The sequence below is a fragment of the Lepisosteus oculatus genome, chromosome 3, assembly GCF_040954835.1.
Source record: "Lepisosteus oculatus isolate fLepOcu1 chromosome 3, fLepOcu1.hap2, whole genome shotgun sequence".
Taxonomy (NCBI): Eukaryota; Metazoa; Chordata; class Actinopteri; order Semionotiformes; family Lepisosteidae; genus Lepisosteus; species Lepisosteus oculatus.
In genome coordinates this window covers 54,477,781-54,504,127 of record NC_090698.1, presented here as the reverse complement: position 1 = coordinate 54,504,127, position 26,347 = coordinate 54,477,781, and the positions used below count along the sequence as shown (strand labels likewise).

The 26,347-nt window shown below is 36.3% G+C and overlaps 1 protein-coding gene across 2 annotated transcripts in view; it reads left to right on the top strand.

The window, feature by feature from the left end:
- The window catches only part of kcnn2 (potassium calcium-activated channel subfamily N member 2), a 75,228-nt gene that overhangs the window by 11,563 nt on the left and 37,318 nt on the right, over positions 1 to 26,347 (top strand). For both annotated transcript variants that reach the window (XM_006626859.3, XM_069187260.1), the window contains exon 3: positions 18,170 to 18,588. In XM_006626859.3, coding sequence (XP_006626922.2) covers positions 18,170 to 18,588 — 419 coding nt within the window. The remainder of the gene's footprint in view (positions 1 to 18,169; positions 18,589 to 26,347) is intronic.

Sequence of the window (26,347 nt, the reverse complement as noted above, 5' to 3'; positions counted from 1 at the left end):
TGCTGAGGCCCTTCGATTTGTATTTTTGTATTTGAGTTCACATGGGTTTTAACGCTGGGTGCTCCAATTTCTTTCTGCAGTCCAAAGACATATGGTACTGGTACTGTAGGTCTGAAAAAGTGACCCTGGTGTGAGTGTGTGCATGTTTGTGTCTGTGCCCTAAGATGGACTGGCGTCCCATTCATGGCGCATCCTGACTTGCACCTGTTGCTTGCCAGAATGGGATTTTATAATAATAATTGCTTACACTTATATAGCACTTTTCTGGACACTCCACTCAAAGCACCTTACAGGTAATGGGGACTATTACCTATAATGTGCCACCACCGCCAATGTGCAGCCCCACCTGGATGAATCGACGGCAGCCATAGTGCATAGTGCCAGAATACTCACCACACATCAGCTATTAGTAGGGAGGAGAACAGAGTAATGAAGCCAAATCACAGATGGGGATTATTATGAGGCCATGAATGGTAAGGGCCGATGGTAAAGTTTGGCCAGGACACTGGGGTTATACCCCTACTCTTTTTGAGAAACGCCCTGAGATTTTAAATGTCAACAGAGAGTCAGGACCTCAGTTTTTACATCTCATCCCCATCACTATACTGGGGCATTAGGACCCACACAGACTGCAGGGTGAGCCCCCCCTGCTGGCCCCACTAACACCTCTTTCAGCAGCAACCTTTAGTTTTTCTCAGGAGGTCTCCCATCCAGGTACTGACCAGGCTCATACTTGCTGAGTTCAGTGGACTGCCAATTGTGAGTTGCAAGGTAATATGGCTGCTAGCACAGGGATTTACTAGATAAATGATGGGTGTATGGACTTTCTAACAATCTTCTGTTATTGTTCTGAATAATATTTGTGTTTTTTACTTTCAGCCTACTTTACATTCCATTACAAGTTATTGACAGTAAAATAAAAAAAGTGAAATAATGATTTCACATTTCAGTTTGTTCATATTTGACATTTGATTATTTTGTTGTTTTTTTTTCCTTTACCAACTAGAATCTTTTTGTTGTTTTTGTACACTGAGTAATATTTGGATAGATTGGCAGAAGAGCCCACATTGTGATGAAAGCCTTCCTTTCTCTGGCTTGGTACCAGTGAGTGTCTGAATGCTAATGTTGAGCACTGCAATTGAATGCCAATTTAGTCTTCTCTTTGTTTTTCTAGCCAATGTCAGATATTTGTCATAACTAGGACTCCACCCAGAAAATTCCTGATCCCATATCAGCCCTATAAACCATTTCTTAAGTAAGGCCTTAAGTACTGTTGCTGTTTCTTGAATGTTCAAATGTGAGTTTCAAGACAAATTAATAAAAGACATGCAATTCATGTTGATTATCCGACATAAACTGCATCAAGTCCAAACACCATGCACTATGATCTGGTATCTGTTGATAGTCATGTAGATGAAAGGTCAGTACACTGGCATCATTTTCAGAACATTCCCCAAAGGGATGGCACAGCAGTGGTACCATTAAAGTAACTCTTTTTTAGATCACCTCAGAGGCCTATCCTTCAAATCAAATTGTCATTTTGGGCATTATTCCTAGAATTAATAATCAGCCCTCAAGCCTTTCTATACCTTTGTCAAGAAAATAGAAGAGCATAAAGGACAGAAAATGTTAGTAACAGAAAATAGCTGGTAACAGCTACGCTCATATCGTATGAGTCTGTTCCAAAGTATTATACTATTTACTCATTAGAAATATTCACTCTTATTTCCAATCAGTTTTTGTAGAATCATGTGTGAATCATGAACAAATATGTGGTTTAACATTAAAAACTTTTTCAGTTCTAAAAGAGATCGTGATTTCTTTGTTTTGTGTGCTGTGCTGCTCCCGTATAACACTTTTTTTGTCATTTCAAAATCTACAAGTTGAAGACGTAGTCCATATTGATTTGAATGGAGAAGATATCTTATTTCTCACATCTTACTGATGGCAGTAATGCACATTGATGACACAGAAACTGTTTTCTCTCTCTCACTGTAAGACAAATCATTTTATGTTTTCACATATGAAGCTTTTTTTGTGTCAGATTTTGAAGGCTAAGTAATCAAAGAACAAAGTTGTGATAGAATGGTATACTTGAATGCATCTATATGGTGCTTTGTATTCAGCTTTTTCCCTTTTATTTAGAGCAATAGATGAAATAAACATTTTAACTTTTAAAAATATAATGTGTCTAAGAGAACAAGGCAATACTAGAAGAACAGTATGACTGATAATTCCAAGGATTTTAAGTGTTATAAAAGCAGAAACATCAAGGACAATCTAGACAGTCAACTTTAGAAAATGTAGGTATACCTATTATTCTGAAATCTGTTACAGCATCTACCGATACTCACATTATTTTATATTTCTGAAAGGATTGAAGTGATTAGATAGATAGATAAAACTTTATTAATCCCTTAGGGAAATTGATGTGTTACAGCAGTCCAGCCCAAGACAAGCAAAAACAGACATCAGAATAGTTATAAAACAAAAGACAACAACAAAAAAATAAATAAATACATAGGTGTGTGCAAAATGTGATGATCATAGTCACTGTAAAAACAATAAAATATGTGCAAAATGTGCATAGGTTTATACAGACTGATTGTCCAAAAAGTACAATGGAGCAAACATGCTGTCCACAGACGAGCAAATGAAGGGCTAACAGTCCTAGCCTAGGGCAGCGTTATAAACCCTGACAGCCGCTGGGAGGAAAGACCTGCGGAAACCTTCCCTTGAACACCGTAGCTGGAGCAGTCTGTTGCTAAATGTGCTCCGCTGCCCAGTAACAGTCCCATGACGCGGATGAGAGGTGTTGTTCATGATGGCTGTGAGCTTGGTTAGCATTCTCCTCTCAGCCACCACCTCCAGGGGGTCAAGGCTCAGCCCCAACACAGAGCCAGCTTTCTTAATACGTTTATTGAGCCTATTTCCATCTCTTGTCATGATGCTCCTGCCCCAGCACACAACAGCGTAGAAGATGGCCGCCGCCACCACTGATTCATAAAAAATGTGCAGCAGTGTTCCACACACACCAAAGGACCAGAGTCTCCTAAGAAAATAGAGTTGGCTCTGAACTTTCTTGTACAGGGCGTCAGTGTTACCAGACCACTCCAGCTTATCTTCCAGGTGTACCCCTAAGTACTTGTAGGAATGTACGCCCTCTACAGTATGTCCTCACCCTGGATGGAAACAGGGTTCAGCGGAGACTTATTCCTTTGAAAGTCAAAGATCATTTCTTTGGTCTTGCTGGTGTTAAGCTGGAGATGGTTAAGATGACACCACTCCACAAAGTTGGTAATCAAGGTCCTATATTCCTCCTCCCTCCCCTCTCTAATACACCCCACAACTGCAGAGTCACCCGAAAACTTCTGCAGATGACATGTCTCAGAGTTGTACCTGAAGATTATTTTCATTGTCTTATATTTCATTGAAATGTTTAGTAGTGGAACTCAAGTAGAAAGAGTATTTTAATAAACAAAAAACACTAAACAGGCTATTACACAGACATGCATTTCAGCAATGATAAAAATCATAAAGGACAATCACAACTGTCTTCAGTTTGACTTCATCGTCCTCCTGAGTCCTAGACTGAACCACATGAGACTAAGACATCTGTTACATTCACTTAAGCCAATTGAGTAAAATAAGAACAATGTGGTTTGTTTTTTCATTAGCAAGTTATACATACTGTATATTAAAAAGTATGTCACATATCAGTAATTTAGAAATTTAAAGGAACATACAGTATGTTTTAGTTTGAGATTTTTAACTATTTGTAGAAAATAAATGTAGTATAAAAATAGATAAAAAAGTCTAGAGAAACAAAAAGAAAATAGTTATTACACTACAAGTCTCGGGCTACAAAAGATGTATATGTATATACATACAGGTTTAGAACAAATGTTGAATTTTGTGCCAGAATTCAATAAGTACTGAAATGTAAACTTTTCCTCTTTTTTCTATGCCAGCTAGTGTAACTACAGAACATACTGTACACCATGTTTTGTAGAATGAAATCTGTCTGTAACTTGATCCCTCAGTCAGGTTTCAGGTAACTCTTGATGACAGGAAACTTCTGAGTGTTTTCATTGTACAACTCAGTAACTGAATGAACAGACACATTAAATATCTGATCTGGTGATAATTTTTATATCAGAGTTAGATACTGCTAATGTTTCCCGGTGGGGAAAAGGGAGCAGTACCAATGTGACATAGAAAACAGCAGTCTTTAAAAGTAAAAACAAGTATTTAATAATATTATTTAAATTTATTTGTTTAGTGATAACATTTTGCATAACATAAGCAACGCTCAATACATATTTTATTTAGTGTAAGCATAATTCAATGTTAGTAAGCAAAATAAAATTGCTGCTGAGGACTTACTTTTTTAAGTAATTCAGATTGAAACATGTATCTTTCAAGAAACTGTAAACGCTGTCTACAATAATAAGTAAGATGAGATTTACTGAGCTAAGCAGGCCCTGAGTGGAAAGCTTTGATATCATAAATAAAACATTACATTAATCTCTAATCGAGCTAAACCTCTCCTGCCCATTTACTAATGAGATTGAAGCATTTCTTATAGTGACAAGATATATGTTCCAATCTCAACATTACATGTATTAAATATTGAGTTGAAGTCCATTAAACATATTTGTTTTCCGAAGCCAGCCGCAGAGTGTTTTTCTTTAAGGAGTCACTAAAACAGATACTGTATATAGGCAGACACTATAGAAAATAGAGGCAGGCACTAGATAGGCAGGAAATTCAACTCTTTTAAACTTGAATAGCATTTATTTTTTCATTTAAGGCAAAATTAAAAATTCATACTGACCTGCTAATTTAGCCACAACATGTTTCATGTTTAGAAAATAAAATGTGTATCTTGTGTTTGTAGTCGTAAGTTCATTTTTGTGTTTGTGAGCATTTAAATTAAAGTTACTTAATGTCTGTGAGACTGTAGTAAGATGAGCAGATCAAATTGAAAACAAAATTTTGCATTAAAAGCTTAGGTAAAATTATTTAGTCACAGAGTTCTTAATGGAAATGAGCAACATGTTCCACAATCAAGGATTCTGTATACATACAGTATATATAGGTCTTGGACTATACTCATGCAATAAGTCTTTAAAGCAATATGTAAATAGAATGTTTGGTGCATGTAAGCAGAAGAAACATTAAATCAACCATAAATCTTACAGGCATCCAATACAATTTACACATGGCAGGAGTTGCTGAGACAGAGTAGTTTTAAGCTTGCACATTAGTAGCTTTACAAAAGAAGAAACCTAGGGCAATGAATTTACAAGTTATACTGTAAGCACTCAAAAGAGAAAATTAGGTCTTTAGTGCAAGAATCTGGGTGAATGCACTTAATTTAACTCAATAAAATAAGTCACAGTTCATTTAATGTAATATTCATAACTTTCTTGGACTGTTATATACACAGATCACAGTGAAATCAATTGAATTAGTGTAATTCAGTTGTGCAGTTGTTTCAAGTCAGTATATTATACAGCTTATGAAATTCTGGTAGGTAAAGTAAAGCCACTGAACTTAAATGACAGCTAGAGTAAGCAGCTTTAGTGCTTAAATCCATATTTCAGCACTCAAACACAGATTGTAGCTGAACCCAGACCGAAGAAGCTCCTTCTAGCATCTGTTGATTACACAAAGTAGAAGGATCACTTTCTTCCTGGTGGTGAAGATATTGTTCTCGCCTCCTAAGGGATTTGAAATGCTCTGGAAGTAATCACTGATCCCTGACTCCAGCTATGTACTGTAGCTGTCGGCACGTCCAAAGCAGATATTGGCAGATATTTTTTACTGGCGAGACCTTTGGTCTACGCCTTCTTCATTCTTTCCTACTGTATCACAGGGATTTATTTGTTTTGCAAATGGGTATCATTTTCATGATGAGCACATGAAACTAAAAAGGGTGTAGTATACACATAAAAAGCAATTGGCTTATTTCCGGTATGTGACAGCTGGAGACATTGGTGACCAAGCTTTAAACTTTAAGTTTTACATTATACCAAAACTTTCTTGTTTCTTGTTTCTTACTCCTCTTATATCGTATACCACACTAGAAAAAAGAACAATACAGTACATTTACAGTTCTTAATAATAAGAACTATAGTATACTGTATTGGATAAATGGGTATGTAATGTTAACACCTGCACTGTACATGTACTGTACTGTAGTTATATTAAGTAGCTCGCAAGCTCTCTACTGGGTCATTGGCTGCCATGTGAGAGGTTTACTCTTGTTTACTACATTTTGCTAGCACATGATACAGGAAATGATTTGCATTGGTAGCCAAGGTAAATAACCAGTTTACGTTGGCTAGCCATCCAGTTTCATTATCTTGAAATGCTGTAGCAAAGTATAGAGCCAAGCAGGTTTCACTGAGAAGATGTACAGTAGCATTGTTCACTTTGTATTTTGTGTTTTTATTTTACAAGAATAGAGAGTTTGACATTTGAATATCAGCAGAGAACGTAGTTTGTGTGATGTCAATCATCTAGCCATTTTTTAACACAAGCTGTATGAAGCTTGAGAATTGAATCCGGTTCACATCTTGATTCAGGGGTAACATATTTCAAAATCTGTATTAAATTGTTCTTGAAATAATGCCTGCCAGGTGTGAACTTTAGTAATATGTTTCTTTTTCTTTTTCAATAGATATGGTTTGATATGCTGTCCTTCAAATTCAGAGTACAAATTTTGATATCAGACTCCATCACTACAACTTGTGTTTGACCAGTTCTTGAATGAAACCTAGCAATCACTAGAGGCTTCAAAGCAATGAAGTCTAATTAGAAAACCAAAGATGGCTTAACAGCTGAAAGGTTGTGTTTTTTCTTTATTTTTCCAAATTAAAAAGCATTTTATTGGGGCCTCTTGAGTGACACAACCAGTGTACAGGAAGCACTCACTTGAACACAGGCGGAGGTCTGTGATCCAGGCACTGTTGGTTCAGTCCTAGGTTGTGTTACTAACCAATACTGACTTGTATTTCCCGAGCAGGTGTGCCACGTGAGCGCTTCTAAGGGTTAGTTTAAAAAAAGTAAAACACTTTATGAACTTTTTATTTTAAAAACAGCAGATGTTAGATTGAGTTCATCACTCGCACGAGAACAGATTCTCTATCCCTGTAAATCCCCGGGGTCTATATTGATAGATCATAATGCTTCACTACCAGATTTGACAGACAGGGAAATACAGAAAGAATTACAGCAAATGTTGAATGAAAATTCTTATCCTCATGAGGATAAAAGCACTCAACATAAAGTGACTGTTTTTCATTGTAAAGGTAGCCTAAAACAGGTAAATTATAATGATATACATTATTAATCCTTTATTTTTTGTCTCATATCTTTTCAACCAAGGGACTAGTATGTTATTGTAACTTACTTGCAAGCTACTTTAAATAGCAATTCTTGTTTTCCTTAAGCAAGGGGTTGTCTTGTTCCTTTCTGATCCAGGTTTTATGCTGTTCTGCCCACCACAATTCAGAATATCTCAGAACTCTGTTCGAACTTAGACACAGCAGAGATGCTTCCAATGTCAGAATTACTTGAGAAAATAGTGGAAACATAAGTAGCTAATGAGTGTACAATACTGTGTTGGTCTAGCAGAACTATCACTAGAAGTGGCAGTGGAAACAAGGCATTATGAAATAAATTGTTTACTAACAGATTTTTAGTGAACCCTTTTCACCTCTTGCAACATTACCTTGTATGAAATAAATGGTTAAAACTTTAGTTCACACTTATGATGATAATATACCGTATGTGATTACTTACTGTAATGCAGTATTCAGAACCTCATTGGAAGAAAAGCACATCCTACAGCAAAGTGTCCCCTGTCACTATAGTGCAGAAATGTTTTTGAAATACTAGTCCGAGGGGAAGAGTACTTCCTACTTATCTACCTGACCACAAATTTGGCCTCCTCCCAAACTTTAAAAACAAGCACACACTAGCTTACCTTGAGGTCTTCCAATTCCATCTCAGTGCGGACTAGGCCCAGACTTCCTTACTGAGTTCTGACGATATCAGATCTACAATGGGTAACTGCTATTGTCAATAATTAGTGTGAATCACTTCAGCCTTGCTATTGTTTTGAGTGTAACACTGAGGCTCCTTTACATCAATGTTTGCAGTTATCTGTTGATGCCTGTTGACTCTGGCTCAATCGGCATCATTGTGTTATGTGATGTGAATGCCTCTTTTCATACATTGTTCTCCTTCTTATTCTTCCAAATGTCTCAGGGACCTCATGAGTCTCTCTAGTACTGTTCCTTGTTGGGAATAAGAACCTTTTTTATAGCATTCATTTTCCGTCTTTAAGACTAATTATAAAACTGAGCATAATGTTTTGAGTCTCATATTCACAATTACAAATTGAGTTATGTTTCACTGTTCATTTAGAAAATGGTTTACATTTTTCTCAAGTTTACATTTTTTTTTCAAGCTCTGTTAAAATACCTGGTAGGTTTGTAAGTAGAAAAGACGTTTATTACTTTTCTGTAAATGAGAATTTACAGCAATACATTTACATGATGTTTTTGTTGTTGACATCATGCATAAGAAAAGGCAGAACTGATTTTTTTTGTCCTTAGATTTAAGTCTGGCTTTCAATGAATGAATAATGATGTATTGAAAATACAATAATGTTTACATCTGAAATATTCAGTAGACAAATACACAATACTTCAAGCAGAAGCTTCTTACTGTGTAATGAAGTTACAAGGCCAATTCAGACAACTTAATTTATATAATTAATTATTGTAGATTAAAATTGTAACCCATTTATATGCCTCGATAGTTTAACTTCTTTAGTACTTGAGTATGATAATTAACAGAAAATTGAAAATACATCATTTTTACGTACAACAGTCTTGATTTTTTTAGTTTGACAGGAAACATGGTTACACTGTATCATACAGTGTTATGCAGGGAGTAAATAGAAACAACTTTGTCATACTGTGGTGGACTGAGACCAATGTACCTGAATTCATCATTATCAGAAAAAAAATTAGTTGGATTTTTCATTCAAGTAAAATTTGCCCATGTAAGCAGACATATGACTAAGTGAGAGCACTGCTGCATGTCACTCAAGTGCAGTGCTTACAGAAAAGAAAGTAAGCTGGCTATAAATTACATTAATAAATGAAAGAATAAAGAAAGATACATTTCATAAGCTGGCTAGGGATGTTATAGGATTAGGATCCTGGAACCGATGCTGCAGGCAAGTGTAACAAGGTGGATAAGGGAAGGAAGACATGAAAGACATTGCTGGCTTCAGACAGATGGATGGGGAAATTGAAAAAGGTAAAAGAAGATAAAGCTAAGGAAAAAGTGGCCCTGCCAGGGACCGTGCACAAGCCTGGGAGTGAAGCGAAATGATGGGTATAGGGAAAGCAGAGAGAACAGGACTGGGGCTATGGCACCCACATCACCCACAAGTCAATGGAGCAGGATGGCATAGCAACTCTGGAGGTCAGAGGAGTGCGTGGAGGCCCCCTTCATTGGAGGCCAGACTGGTGTGGCTGGGTTGCCAAAAAAGATGAGCTTAGAGGAAAGATGTAGGATGGAAAGAAGACTCGGCTGATGGAAAAATGATGGTGATGTTGTATAAGGATAGACAGAGGTCAACAGGCTGACACTGACCACAGGGAGACATTGAGTAGGAGAGATTGATCAGGCTGAAGCTCGAATAACACTTGAGTTAACATTTGAGAAATTCAGCTTCAGAATCAGGCTATAGTTGTGTGCCTTGCTGAAATGGTCTTAGGGATTGATTTCTTTCAGGCAGGTAGAAGTTGGAGCATGGTAAGGTCTGTCTCTGGTGAGAGCAAGCTCCAAATGGTATCATACGAGCCACACAAGTGAGTAAGCAAGAAAGGTGTTAGTTATATATAGGTTGGTTGATGTGGGTGAGATTAGGATTTGACCTCTTCCTGAACTTTTGTTTAACATATTGTATTTTAACATTAGGATGATAGAAGTTTAAGGCATTTTCTTCTCTAGCCATTTGTTTAAGGATCTTGGTTTTGCAATAGAGGGTATACATATGTACAGTATAACAGCCTCTTTTTTCTTAAACATAAAACAGCTTGTGGTGAAGTTTTGGTTTCTCATACATTCTGTACATGCTATTAATACAGTCAACTCTACACTATTAATTGAAATGGAAATTTACATGTGAACACTTTTTAAAAATCTCATTCTAACTAAAACCTGATTTCTACCTCACTTTAGTTTGTATTTAGAAACTTCCACCCAACAGAACTATTTTTTCATGTACTACTTCTACGTTATTTAAAAAAAATCACTTGAATTAAAAAAATGGATCCCACACCACTGATATTCACTCCTGGTCTTGGAGGGTCACAATCCACTAGGATTTATTGAATATGGAATTTCTAGTCCTCAATTAATAAGTACTTTGTGGTGATATGGCCCCATATAAAAAAATGATCAAGAGAAATTGATTTACAATTCATGGTAAAATAATAACCAAAGGACAAATCAGCTCTTCAGTAATCAGTGATTACAGATTACACCAATTTTCTGCACAATAATGTATAAAACCAATCTGTTAAATTACCCCACAGCACCAACAAAGACAATTTCTTCATAAAACAATGGCCAAAAACTGTATACTGTATATTCCACAGCTTTAAAAAAATATAATAAAAAACACAAAAACTATTTAATTTCATAATGTACAACAGAACATATAAAGTCCAACCTAGTTATGCAGCAGAAAATAGCAAGTTCTTAAAGCATGAATAACTCTATGTATCAAATATAACTGGTACTACAATCCTAAATGTCCAACAATACAGTATAGGATTGAAGAGAAAATGAAATTAACAACAGAACTGTTATACATCATTAAAAACAAATAAATGTAAGAACTCTCATATTAGTTATTAGTTTTTATAATAGTACAGTGTTTATTTGTTCTTTTTGTTTCCTGAACATTTATTGTCACGAGGGAGTTTGATTACACCTGATTTGTAAAGCAGGTAGTGTGCAGTTTTGAAATAATGAATTACTAAGGTAATTGCAGTAACAGATAATTAGGTACATTATCTGTTTTGCTGCTAAGGCATGTCTCCATCTCTTTCACTTTCACTTGAATGTTTTTGCATCAGAAGTGGGTTAGAGGGATTGAACACTTTCTACCTGAGTGTTTCATATATTTTGTTGTGCTGCCGGAAAGCTGGCTGTGTGGGTGCATTTTAAATATTGTTAATGGTTTCTTTTGATTAACCTGTTTTTGATGCAGCTTGTTCTGTGATTGGCGGATCTTTTTGATGGAGGAAAGTTCTATATAATTGCAGGTGATTGCCATCAAATCTGTGAATTGTGGATTTTTGAAGTCATAAAAATTTTCTTTGTGGTTTCATATCTTCATTGCCGTCTCTTTTTGGGAAGGAGCGTAATACATAGTTTGCTTTTTGTCATGCAGATGTAAAAGTCTTAATTGAGATTCTTAATTACGTTTTTCTGGTTGTGAGAACGTCCTGCAGTTTTAGACTTTCAACTATTAACAGATTAAACATCCACTATTCTCAAAGGGCAGACTTGGAATTTATACCATTCCAGATGTGTCAGCCCCACATATCCATGATCAGAAAACTGGTAAGATCTGAGATAACATGGAGGACCTACCTCAAGGAGGGGCTAAACCCTTCATGGGTCAGTGCATTGCAGGTACAGGCGATAAGGGAGGACACAGGACCACTCGGAGAAAAACCACAAATACAAACTTAACATCGAAAACACTCCGGGCCACAGTGTTAACCTTCGCACCTGATCTTTCAAACATGCTACACAAAATGTGCGGTTACATAAGAGAGGAACAGGATGATAATAAAAGGAGTCTCTCAAAACCTGTAAACCAGTATAGCTACAGATACACATCCACAGACAATGAAAAATTGGAGAGACAGTCCAAAGCAGACGAAAGATGTGCACAATTAGGTGTATCCAGTTTGATGTTCTTTTTAGAAGAAGAACTGGCATTGGACAAAAGATACCAAGGCTAAAGTGTTTTCACTTCATATACACTTCTGCATTTCATAAAATACCTTTATTAATCTCCAGCTTATTGACACAATTTATTATGTTTACTTGTTCCAACAAAGGTTAACTGAATGATGATAGCCCCTTCAGAAAGACTAACTTGAACTCACAACTGGTAACCCACTGAAGCTAAGCAGGTGTGAGCCTGGTTAGTACCTGGGTGGGAGACCTCCTGGGAAAAACTAAGTTTGATGCTGGAAGAGGTGTTAGTGGGGCCAGCAGGGGGCGCTCACCCTCTGTTCCATGTGGGTTCTAATGATCCAGTATAGTGACAGGAACGCTATACTGTAAACAGGCGCTGTCCTTTGAATGAGACGTAAAACTGAGGTCCTGACTCTCTGTGGTCATTAAAAATCCCAGGGCGTTTCTCAAAAAGAGTAGGGGTGTAACCCCGGCGTCCTGGCCAAATTTCCCATTGGCCCTTACTAATACTAGGTGGGGCTGCACATTGGTGGTGGTGGAGGGGAGTCCCCATTACCTGTAAAGCACTTTGAGTGGAGTGTCCAGAAAAGCACTATATAAGTGTGAGCAATTATTATTATTAATGTGCCAACCATTAAAGTACTTCCAGGTGTTCTGTTTGGCATCACTTATTTCTAAATTTTATTCTTAAAATGTACATGATGTCCCATGGTTTTTGTGAAGATGTATTCTGGGACATCAACAACACATTATTTCAATAGCAAGGTTTTGATCTTTTCTCAGTTAGATGCAAGTACTATATAAATTCACTGCAATAAATAATTCAGTAATAAAAGTAGTCAGACCTATATTCTGAAGATTTGTGTGTTTAGCAAAGAGAATAGTATGCATGTTTTTTCCATGGCTACATTTAAAAAGAAACTGTCTTAGTTAAATTTAGAAGTGCAGGCTTGCAAAGGCATGCATTTAAAAAAATGCAAACAATTTTTTTCTTGGAAATCTTAAGGGGTAGCAAGAAGGGTCCATATGGAATTTAAAAATGGCTCACAGCTATAAGCATTGCTCAATGATGTCAGAACAACAAAAAATAATTTATATATAATGTATAATTTAAATGGATGTGTAAATGCTGACAAATAGCTATTACATAGGTTAATAAATCACTGTATTTTTTATATACTGACATTATTAATGTGAGAATTATTACAGTAGTAGTAGTTTACATAATTTATATTAGTTTTCTAAAAGTTTTGAATTACAAAAAAAATATTTTGTGGATCCATCTGTGGACAAAAAACAAATGTATGTACAGTAAGTCCTATGACATGTTTAGCTGAGCCTATCACTTTTCACACTGTACCACACCCACTGTATATTTCATATTTATATCAGCTTTAACATCAGACTGAGGACTAAAGCATGGCATGTCTGATTCATAACACTCCAAGATCATGAGTACATAGGGATAGGCATTGCATGACAAGCTGAGGATACCTTTACTGATTAAAGGCCATCCAACCCTTGTAGAACTCATCTACTTGATCCCTGCCAACCTGAGAAGAACAGTGATGATCTAAAATGAGCAAATTTTACTGTAGATTTACTGTAAAATAAACATGGACAACATTTTACCAGACATTTTATTTCAAATAGAAGACCACAGTTTTAAAATGTGCATGATGACACCCTATTTTGTAGTTATCCTGCAGAGATTGGGCACTTTGTATTTCAAAGCATCCAGGCATATACTGTAATATCCAGAAGCTGTATCACCCTGCAGCTCACAACCCACTGGAGCTCAGCAGGTGTGAGCCTGGTCAATACCTGGATGGGAGCCCTCCAGGGAAAGCTGAGGTTGCTGCTGGAAGAGGTGTTACTGGAACCAGTCAGGGACGCTCACCCTGTGGTCTGTGTGGGTCCTTATGCCCCAGCATTTTGACTAGGACACTGTACTGTAAAAAAAAGGTGATTTTTGGATGAGACATAAAACAAAGGTTCTGACACTCCTTGGTCATTCAAAATCCCAGGGCTTTTCTTGAAAAGAGTAGGTGTGTAACCCTGGCATCCTGGCCAAATTTCCCTCTGGCCTTTACCAATCGTGGCCTCCAAATAATCCCCATCTATGAACTGGCTTCATCACTCTGTTCTCCTCCCCACTAATGTGTGGTGAGCGTACTGTGCGCACTTTGGCTGTCATCACATCATCTAGGAAGGATGTATTCTGTATTCTAAATGTTTTGTACTGTTTATTTTTACATCTGTACCATTTTGCAATAATGTATGTGAGCATTATTGAAATTTTTAAATCTTATGATTTAAATAGGGTACATTTAGACGTCCTCCATAGACCCTAATTAGATAGATAGATACTTTATTTAGTATAGATACTTTAATTAGACGGCAGTAGCATCATCTCTGTTTTTTGTTTATGATATCTTGCTAAATTTCTTTTCTTGTACTCGGATTTCCAAACTGACAATATAAATCTAATTTAATATAAATCTTATCTGAGGGTGTTATGAGTGGGGAGCTGCAAAGGAACTGGCAGAACTTTACTCCATCTGAACTTTGCTTCAGGTTTAAAGTTAAACCTGAAACAGGCTCCACAGTAGAAGTTCACTTTTCTGGATGGAACTGATCTGCTGACTTGAAATTTGATATAATTAATTATATAAGGATACAGTATATCGATCCATGTCAGCCCAGGGCTTATCCCAGGAGCACAGAACTCAAGAATGAGATGCACAACAGCAGACACAGGGACAATATAGAGACACCAGCTAAGCTATCTAGGCTTTGGATTGTGGGAGGAAACCAGATCACCCAGTGAAAACCCACCTGCACATGGCAGAGTGCACAGGAGTACCCAGCTGACCCCATTTCAGAATCAAACCCAGGACCAAGAGATGTCTGGTAGCACTGCTAAAAGCCATAGCACCATACTGCCATACGTAGTGGTATGGTTTTCAAGAGTGGTATGGTATTACAGTATATCCCAGTCATATTATTTCTAAATAAATGTATTAATCTGCTTGTAAGTGTATTAAAATAATAAAAGTGGAGAATTGCCTTTATGAATATGTAACCAAAAGCAGTCACATATGTTCTATTTATACATGTAACCCGTAAATTGGAAATGTACTTAAACAAAGCTAGTCCCAGTCCCTGAAATGGCTAAATCAAGTAAATAGGTACAATTTCAGATCAGTCACATGCAGTTATTCTATCTTTATCAAAAGTTTATTTAAACCATCTGTTGCAAGATGTTTTATTATTCCAAACTGCAATGTGGTGTTTTAAAAGTGATGTGTTTAGAAATATTTTGCAATTGTAACGCATTTTATTATTTAATTTATTCTGAAATTGGTCTCTTTTTTCTCAAACATTAACTCATTATGCAATATGTTCAAATAAAGTAGACAAATGCACAACTACTGTAATTCTTCATGTTTTGTATTGTTTAAGCTATTGTAAGAAGCCTCAAAGAGTTTACATAAGACATTCAGAACCGAAACATTGCAGTTGGAAACATTTCTTATCTTAAAAAGCTAATTATGACTTATCATGGTACTGCTCAAAGTGTTTCCTATGGCAAATTATTCCGGAAACTGCATTACAAGTTTTTGACCAAAGTGCTGTTTTGAGTTTTAAAATAGTCACTGCATTCCCTTTTATCTATATTGGTATTCAAGCTGAAGATTACTAAAATCATTAAGAGCTTTTTCTATGTGGAGTTTAGTTTCACATATTACCAAAAAAGTGTTTTTATTTATATATGCCAATGACATGCATTACTGTAATATTGATATTGCAACCTCCTGATTCAGAACGTACTCATAATATCAGTGATATATCTTTTTTTCTGGTGCATTAGGTAATATGTACTCTGTGGATAACTACCCCCTTATGTTGATTTTTTGATAGCAACACCATTTGTACTTAATCTTTTAAAATATTTTTGTTGAAAATGTCTATGCTTTATTACAATGCTTTCTACTAGACCTAAAAATAATATTTTCATGTTATCTTTAAGTACCAAATTTTGTGTGCTTTGTAAGGGTAATTTAAAGTTGATTATAATAATGTTTTAAAATATATATAGTAGTTTTAATTTCATTCAAAAAATAATTTTCTATAATTCTCTATAGCTAGCTGACTGTATTTGTGTCAAATGATAGGAATTTCTTTTCAATTTGAGCATCACCAATTATTTTGTTTTAACCAACCAATCTGGAATAGCCAGTTTTATGTGTCTCACATCTCAGCAGGCAGCTAGAAACCCCGTTACCGCACACAGGGGAGAATGAGGAATTTGTTGGCAGACTCCTCTGACCCACCCACCTTCGAGCCAGATCTCTTTCAGCGTGTCACAGGCAACACCAGCCACTTGGCTCCACACTGGCGGTAGCAGAGGCTGCAGGGAACACTGCTGAAATAGAAACAGAATAATTCCATCCTACCTTCAGAAGTGCTCAGCCAATTGTGAGCCTACCCCTGGGGAAGCCCAGTCATAGTCAGCTAATGAGCTTGAACCTGTGATTAAAAAGCCTAACCTGCCTTAAACCGCATTCAAGCAAGTGACTTTAGTGGTTGTGTCAATCAGGAGGCCCTGAATGATAGGATTTCTTATACAATTCCATCAGCTGAATTCCACAAAGAGACATGTTAAAAAAACACCTGTTGCTTTGCTTTTCAGTATGTACGTTTAATGGAAGCCACATAGCACCAATATTTATGAAATTGAAATTTCTAGTCTTCTAGTTTCAATCATGAAATTGTGTTCTAGTTTTCCTTTAAGTCTGGATTTTGAGTCTCCACAACATCTTTTATTTGACTTTTTGTGATATATATGTTTTAAATACCATTGAATTATGCAGCTGTCATATAAAAACATATATTTTCACCAGATTAAAAATGGTTCGTCAAAGATAACTTGTACATGGTGTTTGTTGTTTGTTTATTTTCAAATGATGTCAAGAGACCAAAAAGAAAAACCCTTACAAATATTGTGGAGAAAAATGAAATTCTATGCTAATTAATGAGCCAGAAGTAGAGGAGAAGCATCTAAACCAGGTCATCTGTTTAAAGGGAAGTCTGTGAAATACATTATGCAGATCACACATAACGCATTTCAGTGTTTTGAAATAAAGCAGAGTGAGAAAATGCTCTTAAAGCTATATTTTAACTAGCTGTATGACTTTTGATTCACAAATGATATTTGCCTAATTTGTAACTCCTGCTGATATTAAATAAGGCATTACTGTCAACAAGATGCCTCATTTCAGTAGGTTAACAATATGTTTTGAGAAACGAAATAGAAGGTTATCACCTTCCAGCCTAATCTTGCAATCTTGGAAGCTAAGCAGGGCTGGGAACAGTCAGTACTGGGATAGGAAACCATAAGGAAAACAGACCCAGTGCTGGTAGACCAGTAGGTGGCAGCCTTCCCTCTGGACTAGAGTATCCAAACAAGTATGTTGTCAGGGGACGCTGTTCTATAAGTAGTTGCTCTCCAGATGACACAATAAACCAAGATCCTGACTACTTGGTCATTAAAGATACCATGGTACAGTATAGTACATGCGAGCAGGGGTGCTAACCCTGGTGTCCTGGCAAAATTTCAATTTAGTCTTATACAATCCCTAAATTTCACCCGTAGTTTAAATCAATGGGCTTTTCACACATTCATTTGGTTAAAGAATCTCTCACTTCTTCACCTAATGTGCTTTGGTGGGGCTGCTGAGACAGAACGACTGTCACCAAGTGGGTGCTGCGTTTCAGAGGCGGATGAAGTGGGCCTCCATTTGTATGTGATGAATTTACAATCTTTTGGGATGCAAAGTGTGATACAAATGGAAGTACTTTTAATTAGCTGTTAAGCTGTTAAGTGTAATGAAAATCACAGTTCATTGGGCATATGTACCTCACAAGCAATGCTTTCACAGTTGCTGTTTTCACAATTTATTCTTTAAATTCAGTTTTGAAATATGATGGATGCAAAGCAAAGGCTTTTTAAATTTGAAGATTATTTAACATTGCAAAATGGCTGTAGTGTTGGACGTCTGTCACTGTTCCGTGTCCTTTCTTTGCCATCCTCTTGCTGATCCTTGTCAACTTTTGCATTTGCTTTTATTTGCAGTTGTTTATGGTGGACAATGGTGCAGACGACTGGAGGATAGCCATGACGTACGAACGAATTTTCTTCATCTGCTTGGAGATATTAGTGTGTGCTATTCATCCAATTCCTGGGAACTACACATTCACATGGACAGCACGCCTTGCCTTTTCCTACACCCCATCCACGGCGTTGGCTGATGTGGATATTATACTGTCCATACCAATGTTTCTCAGATTGTATCTCATTGCCAGAGTAATGCTGCTGCACAGCAAACTTTTTACTGATGCCTCATCACGAAGCATTGGAGCACTGAATAAAATAAACTTCAATACCCGTTTTGTAATGAAGACATTAATGACAATATGCCCAGGAACTGTGTTGCTGGTTTTCAGCATCTCACTGTGGATAATAGCTGCATGGACCGTGCGAGCTTGTGAAAGGTACGTTATTTTTCTCTTTATAGTATCAATTAATGAGCACAGGGCTTGCAGTATGATCGAAAGTTTAAAGAAGCAGTAAATCATATAACCTTTGAATTGCTAGGAAAATTGCTAGGAACTAGGAAAACTCTGTGTTTTGTGAAAAATACTTGTTTTTGATTCTTGAAAAGCGAGTGATTTTTCATCAGAAGATCTGAAATAACTTGAATTTCTAAAACGTTCGGTGGATTTATGATTACACTAATGCAAAGGCTAGATGTAATGGATATATTTAAACATCTGCACTCCTTGGAAACCAAAAATAAATGCTTCCCAAATTAACCTGACAACTCAAGTACATAATAAACAAGTTTAAATTGGACTTTATGATGCAGTGAACATATAGTTACAGATAGTTACCCAAAGAGGAAGATTAAAAAACACTGCAGGAACTGCAAAGAAAATGTAAGAAGACAGAATTCAAGACAGGGCAAACACGTGGCATCTGAGAGTTGCAGAGTGTTTAGATAAAGGAAACATAAACTAAATATAAGAAATAAAAATACTGATTTAAAAAAACTACAGATTAAAAAGTAGAACAATTGTTTAGATGGATTTTCAACTTCTAGTCAATGTGGCAATGAAGTAAAAAAAATAGAATCGTCCCATTTAGAGAATTGTGTGCCTCTTTTGGACACCAAAGTGCAAAAAAATATATAGTACTGCTCAGGGATCAGCACGTTAAAGAATGATCATGTTTGTTCACAGGCTTGAAGGAATATTCAGCACTGACAGGGTAAAAGAACAGAACATTTGTAGTCTTGAAAAAAATATGTCTAAGAGGGAACACGATTCAAGTATTCAAACGTCTCAAAGGAGTTGTCAAAGTAGACCTTATGTAATTATTCAGAATCAAGAATGAAACATGAACCAGAAGACGAGTGGAAGTGCTTTACTAAGAGGAGCTTTTTTCACACAAAAGGTTGTGGAACGAGATACCCAGCCACGTTGTTGAAGCCGATACCCCCGTTTCTTTCAATAAAATGTTGGATGAGCTCCTTGAATCACTTAGCTAATAAAAACCAAACAAGATAGATGGGTCCAACTGTATCCTCTTGACTGCAGGCTTGTTCTATACGTATGTTTTAATTAAATTATTCACAATCTGCAAAGCAACCAGTCATGTTGTTGAAACTGATCACCTTGCTTCTTATAAGAAAGAACAAAGATGGGTGGATGAAATCCCTCAGATCAATTAGCTATTGGGTACCAAATGAGTATGATTATCAGTAATGTTTCTTATGTACCTAAGTACTGTGCAAAAGGCAATCGTGCTTTCCAATATTGACACATTGTCTACACAACACTAGCTAAATTGTATGGGAAGGAACAGAGTAATTAATAACTAGAGTTATTTATATTATGTTGGAAACTTCACAAAAATAACACTGTAGTTACCACAGTTACAAATGCTTTGTCTAGTTACTATATACTGTAAACTTTTTCACCTCCTTACAGTATGTTTTCCTAGAATTCCATTATCTTAGATGTAGACCTGGGGATTGATTGAGTTCTCTGTCATATAACATTGCAAACGTCTACTGTAGTGTATAATGATAGGGTTCCTTGGTTCATTGTGCAGTATTGTATTGTAGCTCAGTGAGTTGCTTCTTTCACCAGAGCACCAGAGTTTTGTATTCAGTATTTTTCGATATTTTTGTAAGATTTGTCCACCTTTAAAGGATCTGTCAGACCTTTATAAATAGCTTATACACACACAACTTAAAGTCTTGCTTTGGATACGTGCAGTACATGTCACTAATTTGGTGCAAATCAGTGTAATTCACACCTATACTTATACACTCTTGTAAGTCTTTGGTTTTTGGAGAATGATTGGAATAATTAATATAACAACCTGAATTGATTAAAACATGTTACTGTTGAAGCAGGCTTTTGAGAAAATAATTGACTTTCTCTTAATATATGTTGTGAAATGTATGTGGGCTATTTCTGTATTTAAGTCTGCACATTACACGTACACCTAATTCCTGGAAAGCATTCAAAGGAACCATAAAGTAGGACATAGAAAATGGTACACAAAGTGAAGAATCCAATTTAGTGAGAAAAAGATAAATACCACAGATGGATAAAATACCTAAAAAATCATCACAGAATTATAGGCCTCATCATGTACCATTTAACAATCATGTTCCAGCAATATCTTAAGACACATCTTGGCAATGGACACTTCAAGAATATTATAAATTCCTTTGCTCATGGGATGCAAGTCTTTAAAAGCAATTATTTGTAGTTTAAGTCATGAATAACACCAATGTCAAGAAAACATTTTAATTTTGTCCTGGGTATTATAATCTTAAGGCCAAACTTGAATGTGACTACTGGGAATTGTTTAATTGCATAGAAGAAACACTTGAAATGATATTTATAAGGCTTCATATTTAATTTGCACAAATGTAAGAGGTACTTAACTGTATCATAACACGTGCGTTTTGTTATCCAAAGCAAGTCTCCCTTTTTTCTGATTTGTTCCCGATACTGTTTTGATTTGCACATGGTTTTATGTATTTCCTCATTTTGCATTCCTTTTTCATTCATTTTTGGAGAGTACTTGTTTATTTTCTGTCACAGATCTCATCTCGGGTGCTTATAGAACCATACATTTTTACAAGTCCAAAAGGATGCAGTTTTACATACAATGATTAGAAAGGAGAGTGAGCTGGTTTTGTTATTTATGCTGAGTTATTTTGTTATTTATACTCCTTCCATTTCAGTCAAATCATAGTGTAAACATCCAACACTTTTTTTATAGGTTTACTGAAGAAGGGACATATCTAGGATGAGTATTATAAAATGTTCATTTAAATGTTTTTGATTAATTAACTTCATAAGTAAAAAGTAAGAAAAATATATTTTATGCTCAATGCTAGGTTAGAAGATTCATTGATTGATTGAATTTATGTACTGTAGTATTCTCATCTCAAAGTATTTCTAAGTTCTTTACATATAGGATTCAGTACTGAAGTGCAGTATCGACCTTGGTGATGTATGGCTGCTAAAATACGCTATTAAACCCATCAGGCAGATCATGCAGTGAAGTGAGAAATTGCTTCAGCAATTGAATTAAGGGGGAACTTAAAGAACACAGGGCTATACAATCCCAGAGTGAGATTTATCCTGGACATGGGGGTTAGCATCCTTACTCTTAAGAGCACTGCCATGAGCTCCTTAATGATCTGTTAGCTGAATTACCTCCTTTATTGTCCCACATACAGATTTGCTTTTCAGGCAGGTAAAAGATAATACATTGAACACAAACAACATTGAATCCATTAACAAACAGGAAACATACATGCATAAGATGAGCAAAACAAGTCAGAAGGTTAAGTAATCTTCGCAATTTAGAATAAAAATAAATTGGCTCACCAGTGTGTGAGATACAGTAGATCCATAAGATATGTGCATGATAAAAAAACAATTAAAACATAAAATATTTCTCTTGCCACAATACTGGTGCGTTATTTTTGGGAATTCTGGTCAAGGGGGAAGAACATCATCTACATGTACAGTGTTGATCCACCTGCACCCGTTGTAACAGAAACCTGCTTTTCCTTAGAGGGCTCCCTCCCAGTTCTGACCTGCTTCAGCTTGGCTTCTAATATCTGACAAAATTTAGGCTAGAAGCTAACATTATACTTTAGTCAAATTTAGTCTTTCCAGTGTTTGAACCGGCCCAGAGTTAGAGCTACGACCACCCGTCTGGGAATCCTGTTCTTGACAATCACAACGTTTTATGTAAAGAAATGTTTCAGAATTGCTGTTCCGAATTAATCCGAATTAATTACCTTATAGTTTACATTTGTGACATGTCCTTATTCTCCTACAGTGTTAAAGAAATCCCATGGGTTGACCCCCATCTATGCCACTTAGAATGAGGATTAAATCACCTCTTGATCTCCTTTGTTCCTGACCAAAGAGATTTAGTTCCTTTAACCTGTCTATATATCACAATACAGATAAGGAGCCCATCTAGCTGATTTTCTTTGAACTATTCCTAAAGCTATAATGCCCTGTTTGTGGTTGGGGTTAGTGTTACAATTGATCACAATATTAGAAAAAAGGTCTAATATAATACAACCTTTTAACACTCAATCTAAAATAATTTAGAGAGAGTAATTATTTTAAATTAAAAAATCCCTAGCTGCTAATGTTACGGTAGAGTACAGAATTTTCATCAACTTTCTAACTCTGTTGCCTATTTTATATTCCTCAAAGAATAATAAATACAGTATGTCAACTGGAATGGAAATCCAGCAGTGTGAAACGCCTGTTGCTGTTTTTTTCTTATTTCAGTGACACATATTTGCCATTTGAGAGATTTTTTAATACATAATAGAAGCCAACCATATGTTCTGAATTAGGCCACATTTGTATAGGTGGAGCAGTTTTAACAGTCCACAACTTGAATGCTAATAAGGTTAAAACAGAAAAGCTGAAATTAGGTTAAAAGCAGATTGCAACATAAAAACAAACAATTCCAGGATATACACGGTGAAGGAATCTGCTTTTAACATACATTTAATCACGTTAGCAAGTAGAAGGGAAATAGGTTGTCAGCACATTGTGCTGTAGCTTTATTAACTGAACAGACTGGAAATAAAACATAGCTGAGATAAAAAGGGTGCCACATCCCTTGCAGAACCACTGTGGAAACAACAACATCAAAGCAAAACTTGACAGTGAGTTTTTTTCTTATGCTTTTCTTGGTGTAGCTATAAAGGTATATTGGAGAATAACTAATAAAGGATTATTTTCACAGAACAATAAACGTGTATTTATCTTTCATTCTCAGAATTATGTGTTAAATGGTGACTTTTGCTGATTGAGAACAATTTACCTCACAGATCATTTATTTACCATATCTGGTGTTTTTGTTTTTCAAACCAAAATGTCCCTCAATTGAGACATATTTTAAAATTCTACCCTTTAACTCTTTTATAAGGCCAAAGTGATACTGAAGGTGTGTCATGCCCATAACAGTAACAGTATTGCAGTAATTATATTTTTCATTTTCTTCTGGCTTTGTTAGAAATAAGAATAGTGAAGGAGTTTTATACAGTAGGATATTTATCATGGGCCACAGACACATAATAGCAATATGAGCTATTCTCGGTTATTGTTAATCTTTGTTTTTCATATGACGGTATTGCACTGTGCTGGAATCTGTCCTGGAATATGATCTCTAGCGAAAAGAAAACATCATTCTTCAGCTAAACGATTAAACACTCAAAAAATTATCTGTTAAATCCAAGTCAGAAATCCATTTCCACAATATAGCCTTTGCTAAAGGCTTTGTGGTTCCTTCTTGAGGGCTAAATCTATTAATGCAATTATTCATCACTGCATTCATGTCAATACCAATGACTAAATAAAAATCTGACAGTCATAATAACGTTAGCCCAGGGCTGCAAATAATTAACATACAAATGTTGGGGCTTAAACTGAAACTAAAGCCACTTTTTTACCTACATATGAGCCTTTATGCCACTCTCTCAATACCATTTAACCTGAACCCCAGTCATCCTAAAGTTCTGATATCACAAAATGAAAGTGCCTTTAAATATAATTTCAGCAGCAGAAAATGAAACCTATTTATTACCTTTAAAGCGCTTTGAGTGGAGTGTCCAGAAAAAGTGCTATATAAGTGTAAGCAATTATTATTATTATTATTATTATTATTATTATTATTATTATTATTATTATTATTTTTATTAGTCTAGGAGTACCTCACTGTAATAACAGAGTCTTCTGAATAAAGGCAGTATCTTATTGTTTTCCTGTGCAACATATCTGGGTAGCCAGCATGTTTAGTTTATCAGGGACATGTTGCAGGATAATAGTGAAATATTATACATTAAATCCATCCATCATCATCATAGCTTCAGAAAGAAGATCTTGGTGAGCTGGAACCTAACGCAGCAGACCCAGAATCTATACCAAGAATGGAATGCCAGCATATTGCAGGGTAAATACAACAAGAGAGACATCATTACAAAAGACAGAATTGAACTTAGACAGCATTCCATAAGGAGGATCCTAGCTGGGAGGGCAAGGCTGACTGAACCCTGCTTTATTATGTGGAATGAGTTAGGGAGCTGCTGCGAGGGTGTAGAGAGGGTGGCAGGAGGGGTGAGAGAAAGATGCACAATGGGATGTGGGATTATAAATCTTCTATACGTAGGTAACTGGGAATTGGGACCTAACCATCCTCCCGAGTTTCTGTTATAAACACTTACCTGTATGTTTATGCACTGTACATTGTGCATGTACTGTATGAATATAGTATGGTGCTACAGGGAAGGTAAAGAGCAGTATTTACTTCACATTGTAAAGTAGATCCATGTGTTTGTGTCTTCTGCACTGTGTGTTGCCTTATGACTTGATAATCAAGAGCAATTTGTGAAGAAAAGCTCATATTTTGTCACAGGCATATTAGGAAAGCATCGGAAACAGATTAATTTGGTGACAAAGTACTTGTGTAGGAGATAAAGAATAGGGTATACTGGGTTATAGCCATGTCAATATATAGTAACTGTTAATGAGAATACTGTTTATGAGAATAAAGGCAGCACAGGACTGCCTTGGGTCACATCACCAAAATCAAAACAGCAGATAATGACAAATTATACAGTTCATTGATGCAGATACAGTACTTCAAAAAGTAAAGAGTAAACAAAACATAGAAAAGATAAACAATGCTCCAAGGATAAATGCAATATATAAAAAACAATACAATCCCCCTTCCCCCTATTAACTGGCATAGTACACCTGGACAACCGCATACAGAAATCAGTTCCAAGAAAAGTCAAATGTAAGACAACCAACAGTTAATGAAGAAATAAACCAAAGTGTGGGAGCTGTATTCTGTTAGGAATTCAATATAGTGTAGCTCATACAAGCGCTTGGTTCTTCAAAGTGAATTGAATTTCTTCTTATGAAGATACAGTGAGTCAATACCCACAATGAGGAGAAATACCAATTATTACAGAGTACAGCAATATCAGCAGCAGGCAGCACTTACTGCACACGTTCATTCATATACTCAAAGCCCCCCCTCACTTCCTGCAAGCACTTCCTAATCTATGGTGTCCAAATGGAGAAGGGCTAGCAGCCACATTCATTACAGGGTTACAACACTGGGGAAAATGTGAAACAAAATAGAGCATAAACAATAAGCAATTGCAGATAACATATCACAAGTCCATCACAACAGTCCATACTGTCTAGTAAGTAATTATCCTAGGTTACTCCAAAGGCGAGGGGGCTTCATCATTACAAGACCATTACATAATTAGCCCTGTCATCAAATTAAGCCCCAATTACTCTGGAAGTCTGCCTCCATCTAGAGCTGATTGTTCCAGCCAGCCTCAAATAGACCTGGGGCCCATACTGTAGTTTACAAAATAGCGGGGGCTCTGGGCATCTGTGAGTCTGCCCAGTGAAGGCACAGATAAAGACAGATGGCCTGCAGAGCACAACCCCTTGCTCCTTCTGGGGACAAGTGTCTGTAGCAAGATTCCAGGCTCCTATCGTCCCTCATTTTCTGTAGAGGGCCAATCAGTCATAGTCCAGTACCATCACTTATCCATAGTGCTTAAGTCACACTCTATACGTGTCATGAGAGGGCTGTCCAAGTACGGTCCAGGAACTCTCCTAGGTTTGGGGCCTGTGCCTGTGGTGAAATCTCACCTGGCATACTGCA